General features: G+C 41.8%; 1 protein-coding gene across 1 annotated transcript in view; it reads left to right on the top strand.

Moving 5' to 3' along the window:
* Positions 1 to 15,413, top strand: part of LOC120941576 (cytochrome P450 2C29-like) — a 110,519-nt gene extending 95,106 nt beyond the window's left edge. The window contains exons 9-11 of the mRNA XM_040355056.1: positions 2,845 to 2,986; positions 14,493 to 14,713; positions 15,155 to 15,413. Of these exons, the coding sequence (XP_040210990.1) occupies positions 2,845 to 2,986; positions 14,493 to 14,689 (339 nt within the window). The 3' untranslated portion in view covers positions 14,690 to 14,713; positions 15,155 to 15,413. The remainder of the gene's footprint in view (positions 1 to 2,844; positions 2,987 to 14,492; positions 14,714 to 15,154) is intronic.
* The last annotated feature ends 2,376 nt before the right edge of the window (positions 15,414 to 17,789 follow it).

The following is a 17,789-nucleotide window of genomic DNA, read 5'->3' as shown; positions in this document are numbered from 1 at the left end:
GAGTATGATGCACTGAACTGTTAATCATACTGCCCCTAGCAGCCTGCAATGCAGAGTGGCTGGAGTGTCAAATTGCTCCGACTGCTCTTTGATTTCATGCTGATTTAGTGGGAATTTGCCCTAAAAGGGAAAGAGGGGGTGGAAGGTTAGAGACATAAGGGGGGAGAGAGAGAGAGAGGAGGGTGGGGGTGAGACAGTGATGGAGGGGGTGAGACAGTGATGGAGGGGGTGGGGTGAGACAGGGAGGGGGTGGGGGTAAAACAGAGAGGATGAGGGTGTGACAGAGAGGGAGGGGGTGGGGGTGTGACAGAGATGGATGGGAGTGTGACAGATATGGGTGGGGGTGTGACAGAGATGGATGGGGGTGGGGATGTGACAGAGAGGGGGGTGACAGAGAAAGGGGGTGAGACAGACAAGAGGGGGTGGGGGGTGAGACAGAAGGGGGGTGACAGAGAGGGAGGGGGTGGGGGATGAAACAGGGGGTGACAGAGAGGAAGGGGGTGAGACAGAGAGGGAGGGGGTGGGGGTGAGACAGAAGGGGGGGTGACAGAGAGGGTGGGGGTGAGACAGAAGGGGGGGTGACACAGAGGATGGGGGTGAGACAGAAGGGGGGTGACAGAGAGGGAGGGGGTGAGACAGAAGGGGGGGTGACAGAGAGGGAGGGGGTGGGGGTAAGACAGGAGGGGGGTGACAGAGAGGGTGGGGGTGAGACAGAAGGGGGGGTGACAGAGAGGGAGGGGGGATGGGGGGTGACAGAGAGGGTGGGGGTGAGACAGAAGGGGGGGTGACAGAGAGGGAGGGGTGGGGGGTGAGACAGGAGGGGGGGGGTGACAGAGATGCATTGCACACAGTCAGCCAGCACTGCCATTCTCACTGGTGGCACAGACAGAGGGAATGGCATGTGCTGTGTGTGTGCACGGACCAAGTGTTTGGTGCCGCTGCCACATACTGTAAGGTAGGCTCCTCCTCTCCGGTCTCTTCCCGGGCGGTCAGTCTCCTCCTGGTTCCTCGAGTCCTCCGTGTTCCCGCCGTGCAACGTCATATACAGCCCCACCCCCTGGGCAGGGAACTTTGATAGACAGATCACCCATCCAATCCCAGTGACGGGTGATCTGTCAATCAAAGTCCCGAGACCAGGGGGCGGGGCTGTATCTTTTAGCGAGCAGCGGGGAACACGCCAATTGAAATGAAAGCTGTTATCTCTGTTCCCCCGCTGCGCTCTGTACACCTGGGCGGCTCTCTCTCTTCCCCCACCGGCCTCGGTGATCGCTGGGAGAAGGACTCCCATTGACACACGCTCGCTTCCCGCCCCCCCCCCCCCCGACTCCCAGGCAGCCCTTCCTCGCCAGACCTCAGTATCCACTCGCAAAATGCGAGCAGGCGAGTGGATTTTTGAGGTCTGTATACAGTATATATATATATATATATATATATATATATATATATATATATATATATATATATGTAAAATATGCATGTGGGTGATGTAAGACATGCTCTGGTGACTATCAAAAAGGAGTATTACATGGTAGAATCAGTTGCCTAAGATACATACCAAAGGAAGGAGGAACAAATAAGGGGAATACCCCAAAGGATTAACCACTGTTACACGTGTTTTTATTAAGCCTTAAAGTGCTTGTAAGGCTTTTTTTTTTAAATAACAAACATATACTTCTCTCCACTGTACAGTTCGTTTTGCACAGAGTGGCCCTGATCCTCGACTTCTGGGGTCACCCGGCAGCGCTGGTAGCTCCTCCCAGCATCCTATAACCCCCCCTAGGAGAAATGCTCTCCCAGGCATTACCTTGTGGACGTGCTCCCGAGTCCAGCATTTACAACCATAGACGCAGAATGCCGGTCGGCCCCGCCCCCACGTCATTGGACTTAATTGACAGCAGTGGGAGCCAATAGCTGCACTGCTATCAAGCTATCCACTCGAGAGCCGAGACAACGGGCAGAGAGGAAGAGCGCGTCTCCGACAGGGGAATACAGGACTCATGTGAGTAAAACGGAGGGGCTGGGGGGGACGGTCAGTGACAAACGTTTTTTCACCTTAATGCATAGGATGCATTAAGGTGAAAAAACACAAGGGTTTTTAAGGTAAGGGCACATCCGGTGAAGGGTCGCACAAGGAGTAATTTGTCACATGCACAGAGGTGGATCAAAGTGAAGAGCTTCTGTCTATAGCATCCTGCCTTTTATTCACATATATTGGACTATTATATTGTTCATATTCACTATAGATTGGACTATTCATAATTTATTTGTTTATAAGGACATTGTTTAATTATCACATTGATTATTCATATTTATCTACATCACTTCATCTTTACACAGACACAGCCCTGGGATCTGCTGGGCTGGCTGGGCAGGGACTCTGCTCACTGATTGGTGCCGTCTCTCAGGTTCCCGTCTGGCCCGCCCCTAACCTAGCACTTGTCTTGACTGTAATATAGAATGCTGCTGTTATCTGAGATGTGGCAGTGGTGGTCAGGAGAGGCGGCGTGGTCGTGGTTGCCATCACGGGCACAATCACGGTCGCTATCTGCTTGTCAGACGGTTGCAATTGACAGGTTGATAACGATCGATGGGTAGCTTACCCGGATACCACAGTGTACAAAAGCCAATAAGGAACAAGTTTCTTGTCCTGTATGGTCCCATGTATACTTTGTATTTACTCTGCATTATTATACCCTTCCTAGTTATTCCAACATTTACTGCCAGATAAATAAGTAACATTTTGTGTATTTAGCTTGTTACAGATATTCACATGATGTAATTGGCCCTGAGCCTGTATGATGTGTTGTTACTTGTGTACAATAGTCTCTCTCTTCCCTTTACCAGGGTACCATCATCCTTCCATTCTTGACATCTGTGCTTAATGACCCTTCTCAATGGGAGACACCAGAACAGTTCAACCCCGGGCACTTCCTGGATGAGCAGGGTCAGTTCCGCAATCGGGTGGCCTTCATGCCATTCTCAGCAGGTGAGAAATCCACATCGTTCTGTCAGTGTCAGACTGGAGTGACTTCAACAATTTCTTCTCGCTAATACATTGCCTTGAAAAAAGTATTCATACCCCTTGGAATTTTCCAAATTGTGTCACGTTACAACCAAAAAGGTAAATGTATTTTATTGGGATTTTATCTGATAAACCAACACAAAGTGGCACATACTGTAATTGTGAAGTGGACGGAAAATGGTTTTCAAATTTTTTACAAATATGTGAAAAGTGTGGCGTGCATTTGTATTCAGCCCCCTTTACTCCGATACCCCTAGCTAAAATCTAATTTGACCAATTGCCTTCAGATGCCACCAAATTAGTAGAGTCCACCTGTAAGTAGTTTAATCTTAGTATAAATACAGCTGTTCTGTGAAGTCCTCAGAGGTTTGTTCGAGAACCTTGGTGAACAAACGAAATCATGAAGGCCAAGGAACACACCAGACAGGTCAGGGATAAAGTTGTGGAGAAGTTTAAAGCAGAGTTAGGTTATACAAGAAATATCCCAAGCTTTGAACATCTCACGGAGCTCTATGTTTAATCCACCATCCGAAAATGGAAAGAGTATCACACAACTGCAAACCTACCAAGACATGGCCATCCAACTAAACTAGTGAAAAAGAAAAACTCTTGCGCTACTGTGAGTAAATCAGTGTAAAGTAATGAAGTGTATGAGTGACGTTCAGAGCAGCTGTATCTAAAAGTGTTCACAATACACAACCAATGAATGAAATAAAAATGTGATAAGTGCTCCAAACAGTACTGAAAACTACTAAGATACGTGTCCACAACAAACGCTCATAGCATATCCATCAGTAAACCTGATACAGAGTGAAAATGTATGGTGATAAGAAACAATCAGACTTAATCACAAAAGTGACAATAAATAAATAAATCAATAAATAAATGAATAGATAAATAAATAAATGGTGTCTTAATAAAATAAAAGAAATGTCCTTGAACAAATGTATGATGGTATAAATAGACTAGTATATTGGTCTTCTCAAAAATAGCTGGTGGTTAATCAGTGTAAAATGAAGAAGTATCCATAATCAGTCTCCCAGAACTCTCACCTTACTGCTACTATATAATGGCATGTAGTGTGGGTGTATACATATCCGGGGTATATGTCTCACTCCTTCCCGATAGTGTCCTCTATAGCCGCCTCTTACATCTATTACTGGTACCGATTTCAAATGGGTAATGGACATGTAAGGGTGCTTAATGCTCCATGTGAGCCGGGGGGGAGAGAGAAAAGAACGGATGCCTCCAATAGTGAAGTACAGTAAAAAAGGGGGGTTCTTTATTGGTAGGTAAAAGTGGACTCTTACATCAATAAAATAGTAGTGGTGCAAATAATGTACAAGACGCGGCATACACAGCGCCGTCTTAAAGGAACACTAAAGGTTCGTTTTTTATTAGATCAATTGATTGCTGGAAGCTAGAGCATTTAAATATCACTTACCTCGTTTTTCCTTTTGACCTCCAAAATACAGTAATCCAGGTTTGAAAATGCCATTTCCTGTCTCTCCTCTTCTTGCTTTCCACCAGCATCTGAGCTGTTTTGCATGGTGGAAAGCAGAATGTGCTCACCCCCTCCCTATGACTACAGCCCTGTGTGAAGATGCCCTCTTATCCCTCACAGGCATGGAGGCTAAGCCTAATGGGAACTGTAGTTCCCATTAGGCCGTGATGTAGCAAGAATGAATGCGCACCGCAAACCAGGAAGTCAATGAGAATAACGATTCAGGAGTGCTGGAGGTGAATAAAACAACTTGATTTCAACAGGTATCAAACTAGTTATAATGCAAAACATTACTTTTTACTTTATCAGCTACTGTCAGACTTTAATTTAAGAGGAAAATATTTTTGTCTTTACAACCCCTTTAAGTTTCTCTGTAGCCCTCCGGCTTACGCAGGTATCGCGTGATCTCGAATCCCTAAGCCGTTACGTCACGTGCCTCGTGACTTCATCAGGGGAACCTGATTGGTTATCGAGTCACTGTATAAATACGATAAAGACCGGAAGTAAACACTCCCCCATTTTATTGTAGCCCTTGATATGTACACAGAGCGGCCATGTTTTAGGGTTGGATAATTATAGGATGGTCAGCCTTTACTCAGGAATGGAAACGTAAATAATATATGAGTTCGTATTGCAGTCGTCAGCTCGGCAAGCGGTAGTATGGAAAGCAAAATTAGACAATTCATACTTGACGCTGACATGGGAATGAACATATTGAATACATGGCAATGACTACATATTGGTTAATGACAGTATGTAAATTATCTCATGGAATAATGCTGCTAGTGACCAGTTTCTATACTAATCATATCTGACATGATATGTATAACTGTCATCGCAAGTCCGAGGCCATCAGATGAACACATACCCATGCATATATAAATAAAACGCAATGTGTTGATGATGGACTAACAGGTAAAACTAAATACTTGTAGAAAGAAATGTTTGGACAGCCGCACTCTGGAAAAACCTTCTCGGTTGCCTTTTATTGATAAAAGTGTTCAAACACCACACATCACAGCAAAGACAGGGGCATACAGCTGACATTTCGCACTACAATCAGTGCCTCCTGAGCTATGAGTAAGCACTGATTGCAAAACATCAGCTGTATGCCCCTGTCTTTGCTGTGATGTGTGGTGTTTGAACACTTTTATCAATAAAAGGCAACCAAGAAGGTTTTTCCAGAGTGGCCAGAACAATGGCCATTATGCACCGCATACTCCTAAGAAACAATGGAAGAAACCTTTTAAAAAACCTTTTAAAAAACCCCATAACAACCGCAGGAGGCCAGAACAAGACCAAGTCCAGAACGAAGAGGGGAAACAGAGCAGGAAAGAGATACCAAAAGAAAAAGAGAATATTAGGAGCAGGGCTTTTTTTCAGGGGGAACTTGGGGGAACTCAGTTCCACCACCTCTGGCTCAGACCCTTTGGTGCCTGCTCACCACAATCACTTGTAAACACAGAAGTCTGTTTTTTGTGTTTACAAGTTACCGCTCTACACTCTGTGTGTGGCCCCCTGAACTCTGCACTCCGTATGTTATGCAATCCTGGTATTTAATGCCCCTTCAAGACCCTTCTACTGTTTTTGAAAACTGAACAGGGTCGTGGTTGAGTTCCTGCACCTATTTTCTGAGAAAAAAAGCTCTGATTAGGAGAGAATGTGGGGAATTTGAGTTCCATTCAATTAACCACTGAGGAATTAACAGTTTTAGATATGGGACTTAAGCATGCACCAGTGAAAAATCTCAATAAATTTGACACGTATATTGGGATTCGGAAATACATTAGGAAACTCAACATGAAGAAATATTTCCTCAATGACAAATTTCAACACAATGTACTAACTCAACCGAGTACACATCCCATTCAGAGTACGTTACGGAATAATTCCACATTTAATCCGCAAGTATCGAACAATCAGCACATTAAAGTCTTCAAAAAAATAGTCCTAGAAGATCTTGAATCTCTAGAATTGAAGAAGAAATTTGATCCAATACAAATAAAGAAGGGAATTAAACAACTAACTGAAAGGAATGATATAGTGATCCGCCCAGTGGACAAAGGCGGAGCTATAGTAATACAAACAAAAGAATAATATTTGGGAGAAATAAATCGACAGCTACAAGATGAGGAAAGCCGAGCTGACGACTGCAATACGAACTCATTTATTATTTACGTTTCCATTCCTGAATAAAGGCTGACCATCCTATAGTTATCCAACCCTAAAACATGGCCGCTCCGTGTACATATCACGGGCTACAATAAAATACCGGAGTGTTTACTTCCTGTCTTTATCGTATTTATACAGTGACTCGATAACCAATCAGGTTCCCCTGATGAAGTCACGAGACACGTGACTTAACGGCGTAGGGATTCGAGATCACGTGACACCTGAGTAAGCTGGAGGCCAGCAGAGAAACGTAAGACAGCGCTGTGTACGCCGCGTCTTGTACATTATTTGCACCACTACTATTTTATTGATGTAAGAGTCCACTTTTACCTACCAATAAAGAACCCCCCCCCCTTTTTTACTGTACTTCACTATTGGAGGTATCCGTTCTTTTCTCTCTCCCCCCGGCTCACATGGAGCATTGAGCACCCTTACAGGTCCATTACCCATTTGAAATCGGTACCAGTAATAGATGTAAGAGGTGGCTATAGAGGACACTATCGGGAAGGAGTGAGACATATACCCTGGATACGCATACACCCACGCTACATGCCATTATATAGTAGCAGTAAGGTGAGAGTTCTGGGAGACTGATTATGGATGCTTCTTAATTTTACACTGATATAGTCTATTTATACCATCATACATTTGTTCAAGGACATTCCTTTTATTTTCTTAAGACACCATTTATTTATCTATTCATTTATTTATTGATTTATTTATTTATTTATTGTCACTTTTGTGATTAAGGTATGTAGAAAAAGACGCTAGGTCTTAAACTGAGAGAGATTGGACTTTGCAGGCACCAAGTGTTAAAATTATAAATATTTTAATTTAGTAAATACAAAATTACAAAGATACATAACAATTGCTCTATATGAAAAAAGACAAAAGAAAAGCAAACAATTAGGATACACAAAAGAGCTCAAATCCTAGCACTTTCTGAAGACACCGCTATTAGCCACAAGGCTGGATGTATAGAATACACTCGAAGCGCTGGGTGGCGTTGTAACTTTCGAAAGATGGTGCAGGATGAGTTCTGATTAAAATGGGGTTCAGCTCGACATGTTTCGCGACGTCGTCGCTTCTTCGGGAGCTTCTGGATATTAAAAGACAATATGGTGTTGTCAATACAAATATACATAAATACAAACAATATTATTACATATAAGGCATCCATAGAGATATAGAGGCCTCTGAGCAACTATAAATGCATGTATCTGTGACTGTGATACTCACCGATAAACGGTGCTTAAATAGATTTGAAAAATGCTCAACAGCGTCCAAGATGCAATTCGTAATCAGACCGTCCACCTTGTAGGGTGGGGTCTGGTGCTACAGGTCACAACCACATCCACCATACACTAACGGGCAATGTATAACTAGTTGGGGTATCTATAAGTTAAAGGTAAAGAACAGGTAGTAAATCCAAAATGGTTGGAACCATAAAAGTGAATAAAAGAAAATATTATTTTCCTAATTTATTATTATTGAATACCTTATAGAAAAAGTATAACAGCCTGGACGGAAACAGAGCGGTTCGAAAGGCCAGAAAACGCACAGATGAAGGAGCAATGTGGAGACAAAAGATGGAGGAATGTCCGCAAGAGTCCTCTCCTAAATGCAAAAAGCCAAATATAGCGTCAATCCGAAATGAAAGATAAAAAATAAATAAATAAAGAATTGTACTGCCTAAAAATTGCCATATAAGTTGGCTCCGTAGGTGAAGGTACTATAGTAGGCTTCCAAAAATAAAATATGAAAAAATACTAAAAATAAATAATATAAATAAAATACTAAAGTCTTTTACCTTAATTGGAAAATGAATTTTGGAGGCTGGAATGAAGATTAACTCGCAAAAGGCCACTAGATGGCACTGCAGCAGTAGTATAAATTATACTGGTGAAAGAAAGCCACAGAGGAAGAAACACCTTACTATATACTACACTGATATTCCATCTTTTCTAGAGAACCCGATCGCGGCTCTCTCTGCGCATGCGCGAAGTACGCGCATGCGCGGTGTATGTATCCCGGCCAGCCGGATGACTGTCAATCAAATTGACGTCATCCGTGCGGGGTATTTAAACTCAGCATGAGCCTGTCACATTCAGGTGCTTCTGCTGAATGCCAACCAGGACGGACGTCCAGCGTGGCCGCACGCCGATCTATCCCTTTGGGCCTTTGTGTCACTGAGCATGTTATGAGGTATGTACACCACCCTCCATGCAAACCCTAGAGCTGTATTATATTTTTATCTCAAGCGCTCTCCAGTCTCCCTATTGACTGATTGTTTCTTCCTCCTGTGGCTTTCTTTCACCAGTATAATTTATACTACTGCTGCAGTGCCATCTAGTGGCCTTTTGCGAGTTAATCTTCATTCCAGCCTCCAAAATTCATTTTCCAATTAAGGTAAAAGACTTTAGTATTTTATTTATATTATTTATTTTTAGTATTTTTTCATATTTTATTTTTGGAAGCCTACTATAGTACCTTCACCTACGGAGCCAACTTATATGGCAATTTTTAGGCAGTACAATTCTTTATTTATTTATTTTTTATCTTTCATTTCGGATTGACGCTATATTTGGCTTTTTGCATTTAGGAGAGGACTCTTGCGGACATTCCTCCATCTTTTGTCTCCACATTGCTCCTTCATCTGTGCGTTTTCTGGCCTTTCGAACCGCTCTGTTTCCGTCCAGGCTGTTATACTTTTTCTATAAGGTATTCAATAATAATAAATTAGGAAAATAATATTTTCTTTTATTCACTTTTATGGTTCCAACCATTTTGGATTTACTACCTGTTCTTTACCTTTAACTTATAGATACCCCAACTAGTTATACATTGCCCGTTAGTGTATGGTGGATGTGGTTGTGACCTGTAGCACCAGACCCCACCCTACAAGGTGGACGGTCTGATTACGAATTGCATCTTGGACGCTGTTGAGCATTTTTCAAATCTATTTAAGCACCGTTTATCGGTGAGTATCACAGTCACAGATACATGCATTTATAGTTGCTCAGAGGCCTCTATATCTCTATGGATGCCTTATATGTAATAATATTGTTTGTATTTATGTATATTTGTATTGACAACACCATATTGTCTTTTAATATCCAGAAGCTCCCGAAGAAGCGACGACGTCGCGAAACATGTCGAGCTGAACCCCATTTTAATCAGAACTCATCCTGCACCATCTTTCGAAAGTTACAACGCCACCCAGCGCTTCGAGTGTATTCTATACATCCAGCCTTGTGGCTAATAGCGGTGTCTTCAGAAAGTGCTAGGATTTGAGCTCTTTTGTGTATCCTAATTGTTTGCTTTTCTTTTGTCTTTTTTCATATAGAGCAATTGTTATGTATCTTTGTAATTTTGTATTTACTAAATTAAAATATTTATAATTTTAACACTTGGTGCCTGCAAAGTCCAATCTCTCTCAGTTTAAGACCTAGCGTCTTTTTCTACATACCTATATACTCAGGATGTGGCACTTTTATATTAAGGGGTGTTTGATTACCACCCTAGGGCAATTGTAATTCTAAATATAACTTTTGTGATTAAGTCTGATTGTTTCTTATCACCATACATTTTCACTCTGTATCAGGTTTACTGATGGATATGCTATGAGCGTTTGATGTGGACACGTATCTTAGTAGTTTTCACTACTGTTTGGAGTGCTTATCACATTTTTATTTCATCCAACTAAACTGACAGGCCGGACAAGGAAAGCATTAATCGGAAAAGCCACAAATAGGTCCATGGTAACTCTGAAGGAGCTGCACAGCTCAGGTGGGAGAATCTGTCCACAGGACAACTATTAGTCGCGCTCTCCACAAATCTGCCCTTTATGGAAGAGTGACAAGAAAAAAGCCATTGTTAAAAAAAAATCCATAAAAAGTCCCATTTGCAGTTTGTGAGAAGCCATGTGGGGGACACAGCATACATGTGGAAGAAGGTGCTCTGGTCAGATGAGATCAAAATGTTACTTTTTGGCCTAAAAGCAAAACGCTATGTGTGGCGGAAAACTAACACTGCACATCACCCTGAACGATCCTATGGTGTGTACACGCCAGCGGATCTGTTTCCGCGGAGAAATCTCCTCTGGGATGGATTCCAGCAGATCGGATATTTGCTGTGATGCACAACAAATCCATCTGCTGGAATCCATTCCAACGGATGGATCCGCTCGTCTGTACAGACTTACCGGATCCATTCGTCCAAAGGGATTCCCCGCACGCGTCGTAATGATTTGACGCATGCGTGGAATTCCTTATATGACAGCGTCGCGCCCGTCGCCGCGTCATAATAGCGGCGACGGCGCGACACGTCATCGGCAGAGGATTTCAGCGCGGATTTCAATGCGATGGTGTGTACACGCCATCGCATAGAAATCCTCTGAAATCCTCGAGAGGATTTATCCGCGGATACGGTCCGCTGGACCGTATTTGCGGATAAATCCTCTCGTGTGTATGGGGCCTTAGAGTCTGCAAAAGACTTGAGACTGGGGTGTAGGTTCACCTTCCAGCAGGACAAGGACCCTAAACATACAGCCAGCGCTACAATGGAATGGACTTTAGATCAAAACATATTCAAGTGTTAGAATGGCCCATTTAAAACCGAGACCTAAACCAATTGAGAATCTGTGGCAAAACTTAAAAATTGAAAGGAGGTTCTACAAAGTATTGACTCCGGGGGGCTCCATACAAATGCACACCACACTTTTCACATATTTATTTGTATAAAAAAAATGAAAACCATTTATTATTTTCCTTCCACTTCACAATTTTGTGTTGGTCTATCACACACAACTCCAATAATACATTTACATTTGGTCACTAGTCCCAAGCACTGCATCATAGGTACAGGTCATGTTTCCTCATATTTGGAAGCACTGGGTATTTTGTGGTGGAAGTAAAACAGAAGGAGGAGCAGCGGGGGCCAGTGGTTCATAGCAGGCTTAATAAAATCAAATGCCACAGTTTGTGATCCATATAGGCCTCCATAGAATCCAATCCCCTACTCTGTGATCCATAGAAGCCCCTATAAAATTCAGTTCCCCAGTTTGTAATCCATAGTGGTCTCCGTAGAATCCAATCCCCCACTCTGTGATCCATAGTGACCTTTTCAAATTTGTTTATTGATTTTGTAAATATAAACCTTGGTACAATTGACAAAATATTCATTACATTTGATGATAGCATTAGTTGAATTTACATATTAAATCTTAGTATTACTTGTATTTACAAGCAATTGAAGACTTAAGTAAGCTATATGTTATTTAACCATTTATCTACCGCCTGCCGTCAAATGACGGCGGGAGGCAGACCCCATTGTTCTGGGTGGACGTCATATGACGTCGCACCCTTTTAAGCCACTAGGGGGCGTGTCCCCGCCTCGAAACTGGGGACCCAATGCATGTGCCCGGCGGGCGCGATGGCTGCCAGGCACCTGCGATGGCGGCCAGGCACCCGCGATTGCCCAGTAACTGAGCAGGACTGTGGATCGGTGTGTGTAAACACACCGATCCACGTCCTGTCAGGGAGAGGGGACTGATGGTGTGTCCCTTGTACATAGGGACAACCATCGGTCACCTCACCTAGTCACTCCCCTCCCCCCCACAGTAAGAATCACTCATTAGGGAATACATGAACCCCTTCCTTGCCCCCTAGTGTTAACCCCTTCCCTGCCAGTCACATTTATAGAGTAATCAATGCACTTTTATAGCAGGGATCGCTGTATAAATGTGAATGGTCCCAAAAATGTGTCAAAAGTGTCCGATGTGCCGCAATATCGCAGTCACGATAAAAATCGCTGATCGCCGCTATTACTAGTAAAAAAAAAATGCTATACATCTATCCCCTATTTTGTAGACGCTATAACTTTTGCGCAAAACCAATCAATAAATGCTTATTGCGTTTTTTTTTTACCAAAAATATGTAGAAGAATACGTATCGGCCAAAACTTATCGCTCTTCTTTTGTTTATAGAGCAATAAATAAAAACCACAGAGATGATCAAATGCCACCAAAAGAAAGCTCTATTTGTGGGGAAATTTGTGACAGCGCTGAAAGCTGAAAAATGGCTTGGACAGGAAGGGGGTGAAAGTGCCCAGTAGGCAAGTGGTTAAAAAACTAAGGTGTTACAATCAATTTGAACAATTTTATATAATCAAGAGAAACAAGAAATTGAAAAGTTGTCAAACTTTTAGAGTGGTATGTAATAAAGAAATAGTATAAATTCCTACGAGATGCAGTAACTTATAATAGGACATTAGAGCTTACTATCTGTTGTGTTATAATTGAAAATTGTAAAAGTGAGTGTTTTTATTGTAAAAGTTTCGCTACCATTTTATTATATGAAAAGAAATAGGAAAAGACGGGATAGAACAAGGAGAAAAGAAAAGACTAAAATGAAAGTAAAGATAAGAAAAAAAAAGTCAGGATTAGTAGAGGTTTCCAGGGATTTCTTAGTAACCATATATATATATATATGTATATATACCATATTTGCCGGTGTATAAGGTGACCGGGCGTATAAGACGACCCCCTAATTTTACTGTTTTTTAAGATGTCTTGCCTGTACTCACCGTATAAGACGACCCCCCCCTTCCGAGGCTTCCGACGCTTCATATTTCTTCCTTCTGGAGCCATATTCTTCTTCATTCCTGCTGGAGCTGGAGCCAATCACGGCGAGCGATGTATTCTATTAATGAATACAAAGCCTGCTTGGATTGGCAGAGGCTGTAACATCATCAGCCCACGCCTCTCTGACTCTCAAAGCCAATCCGAGCAGGCTACTGTATGTAGCCTGCTCGGATTGGCAAATGTTGTTACTCCAATCAGAGCAGGCTCTGTATTTATTTGAATACATCGCTCACTGGGATTGGCTAAGCGGTAAATATTGTATGTACCCGAAGCTACATACAGTATTATTGCACATCCAGCAGGCATCCGAGCAGCTGACCCGGCGTATAAGACGACCCCTACGTTTTGGACAGTTTTTTTTAAGTGTAAAAGGTAGTCTTATACGCCAGCAAATACAGTATGTATCCGGCAGTTATTCAAAACAATGTTACATAGTTACAAAAAATGGGTCACCCAAGGATTCCATATTTTCTAAAATGTATATTATCGTTGGATATGGCATCTGTTTTCGAGAGGGTCATGGCTTGATTTATTATATTCGTAGCTTCATAAAACATTAAAATGATGAGATCCATAGTGACCTATATAGAACCCAGTCCCTGAGTGATCCATAGCAGGTTTCATAAAATCAAATGCCCCCGTTTGTGATCCATAGTGGCTTCCATAGAATCCAATCCCCCACTATGTGATCCATTGAAGCCCCTATAAAATCCAGTTCCCCATTTTGTGATCCATAGTGGTCTCCACAGGATCCAATCCCCCAGACTATGATCCATGGTGAGTATGTGATTCATAGTGGCCTCCATAAAACTGTCTGATGCTAGCTGAAAGTTTAATTTCCAGAACTGTGATCTTACTAGAGACTGATTAAGTGGAGAACACTGCTGTGCAGGAAACCAGAGGATCAACGCAAAAGGGGGCATTGTCCAAGATTTGGTGGATCCAGATTCCATATAGAGATCAAGGAATTCACTCCTCAGTTCTTGATCTTCAAGCTTGTGCAAAATATTACTGACAAATAACAGAATAGCACTAGTTATAAATAAGTGTTACTGATTTGGGCTAGGCAAATCATTTGATGTGTTTGATAAAATATGACAAAATGCAGTAAGATTTATAGTTCTGCCTCATTTCCCTCAACTCTTCTACAGGAAAGCGTATTTGTGCCGGAGAGAATTTGGCCCGAATGGAGCTCTTCCTACTCCTCTCAGCTATGCTACAGAAATTCACCTTGAAGCTGCCCCCGGGAACTGAGCGTCGGGACGCCAAATGGTTGAATGCTAATAAACATGACATTATTTCTGATGCTCAGCTGTGTGCTGTGCCCCGAGCATTACCCACTAAGTAACTTGTTATGAAAAGAGCATCTTATGCCGCGTACAGACGGTCATTTTATGCGATGTAAAAAAACAACGTTTTCTGTGAAGTAAAAGACGACGTTTTTGAAACTTCAATTTTCAAAAACGACGTTGCCTACACACCATCGTTTTTTCACAATGCTCTAGCAAAGCGAGGTTACGTTCACCACGTTTTTTCCATTGAAGCTCGCTTCATAACTAGCTTCTGGGCATGCGCGGGTTCAAAAACGTCGTTTTAAACGTCGTTTTTTGCTACACACGGTCAATTTCTGTGACACAAAAAACGACGTTTTGAAAAACGACACATAAAATTGAAGCATGCTTCAATTTTTTTGTTGTTGTTTTTTACAAAACATAAAGCAACGTTTTCCCCCACACACGGCCAATGAAATTGACGTTTTTAAAAACGTCGTTTTTTTACATCGCATAAAACGACCGTCTGTACGCGGCATTAGGGTTTCTTTGTGGCGGACTTCAATACACAAGTATAATAATATAAACACACAATTAAAACTTTAACATGTTTTGTTATACTCTGTCTAAAAAGTTTAGTTAATAACAATATCAATGAATTTTGTTGGGTCCCACTCACATACAAATAGTTACATACATACAAAACACATATGAAGTGCTGTCATTAACAATTAGTAATGGTACATATGTGGGATATTGGTATTGCGCAGGTGAAAACAATAAACATAAGTGACCAAAAAGCATCTGGCAATCACACAACAGAACAGTTTGTGTAAAAAACATAAATTGCCACGCTATAGAAGTGATAATGAGGTGCAACAACACATAAAATGACAAAAGTCAATGCAAAAAAATGTCCAAAGGAAGATAGGTGATAAAGTCTTTAAAATCATATCCAAAGGATGATAAACGACCATACACCCAAGTGCACCTTTCACCGCGATAATACAAGATGTACTCTTACCGGATCTCTAGACTCCACATTATAGGAGTCTAAACAGACGTGGATTCACAAAACTTGGAGGATCCATCCATTGGATATAAGTGGGGATAGTGTCATGGCCAGGGCTTTTTTTCAGGGGGAACTTGGGGGAACTCAGTTCCACCACCTCTGGCTCAGACCCTTTGGTGCCTGCTCACCACAATCACTTGTAAACACAGAAGTCTGGTTTCTGTCTTTTCAAGTGACAGCTCTGCACTCTGTATGTAATGCAATCCTGGTATTTAAAGGGGTTGTAAAGGGAAAAAAAATGTTCATAATAAGCATCCTTTACCCGCAGACATTCCTCTTTTCACTTCCTCATTGTTTTTGCTCAGAAGTTGCTCTATTTCTTCTCTGTTCTGTTCACTTCCTGCTTGTCTGATTTTACTGACCACCGTGATGGGAGGCTTTACTGCGGTGGTCAGTAACGTGCTCGCCCCCTCCTGGGAACTACATCTGTGCGGCAGGACGCTCTCTACATGTTAGAGACTTCAAGAAGGTGTGAATTACTGGGCGTGCCCAAATTCATACTGGGAAATGTAGTTCTTCCATGAACGAGCAATGCAAACCAGGAAGTGAATGAGAGAACAGAAACTAGAATGCCGGAGGTGATATAGATGAAGGAATTGAATAGGTATTTACTTGTTTTTTAACAGAATCATTACACTATTCTGTCTGTCTACCTTGCAGACATTCATTTTAGGCAAAAAAAAAATTTCCTTTAACCTCCCTGGCGGTATGATTCTTTCAGAAAAAACATGCTGAAAGCGGTACAATTATTTGCAAGGAAATTTGGTGTTTTATACTGTAGGCCTGTAATTTTTAGGAATAACTCACTTAAATCTGACCAAACCAGAGTTTAATAGGCATCCCGGGTATGACATTTTTTTAAAAACAAAATGAAAAATTATAATATAATAAATAATTATAAATAATTATAACAAATAATAATATAATTCTAATAAAAATTATTCAATAATGTAATCAACTCAAAATCACTGAAATTTGCTCAGTTGCAGAATTGTCGCTGTCATTATTTTTAAAAAATTTTTATGACGAATTTCCCCACAAATCGCTATCGCACAATTCTGCAAGTGATTATAATTTATTATCGCTGTTTTCTAGCTGATCTAAAACCATTTTTGACATAAAGGGACACTTTTGGTTGCTATGGACAATCTACAGTTTTCAGGCAGAAAGAAAGGTTTTTATTATATAAAAGAACATGCATGACACAGGACAGACCACTAGGGACAAGGGGGGTGTGTTTTTTTTACATACAGTACTGTAATCTATAAGATTACAGTATACTGTATGTATAGTGTTTGTTTACGTTTTTGAATTTGGCGCCGATCTCCGCTACCGTGCGTCGTAACGTCGCAGGGAACGGAGATCGACGGCACAGGAGGACGCTGTGTGAATCGAGCGAGGTCCCGCTCGCTCACACAGCGCGGTGACATCGCTGGATCCAGGAGAAGGTACGCCAGCGCGCGCTGCAGGCTCTGCACAGCTACCCCGAGCGTGACTCGGGGTTACCGATCTCAGCCTAAAAAATCAACCCAGAGTCACGCTCTGGGATACCGCCAGGAGGGTTAATGTCCCTTTAAGACTCTTCTACTGTTTGTGAAATTTGAGCGGGGTCGTGGTTGAGTTCCTGCACCTATTTTCTGATAAAAAAGGCTCTGGTCACGGCTGACCATGCTGGTTCTAACTCTTTCTCATAGGTGTCATACAAAGAAAAGGGAGAATGTCCACATAGTGTAAAATGCGGCATATAAATGAAAAGTTTCCCTGGTTAAAATCTGCAGATCAAAGTCCCATAATAAATGGTACTTTAGCCACAGTGGAGTAAAGATAAAATACAATATAATTTTATTCAAAATAAATATACACATGTATGAATTATAAATTCTCAAACCGAGAAGCGATTGATGTCACATATGACAAAACATGTAGGGCAGATTCTATGTCCTACTACACCATGCCAGCCTGATCTTTAAACTGCAGATTTTAACCTGGGAAACTTTTCATTTATATGCCTCATTTTACTGGACTTGTGTAAGTTATTCAGCCACGCTTTTCTTAATAAAACCACCATACGGTTTTACACTATGTGGACATTCTCTCTTTTCTTT

Source organism: Rana temporaria, chromosome 5 (assembly GCF_905171775.1).
Source record: "Rana temporaria chromosome 5, aRanTem1.1, whole genome shotgun sequence".
Lineage (NCBI taxonomy): Eukaryota > Metazoa > Chordata > Amphibia > Anura > Ranidae > Rana > Rana temporaria.
This window is presented reverse-complemented; position numbering and strand designations above follow the sequence as displayed.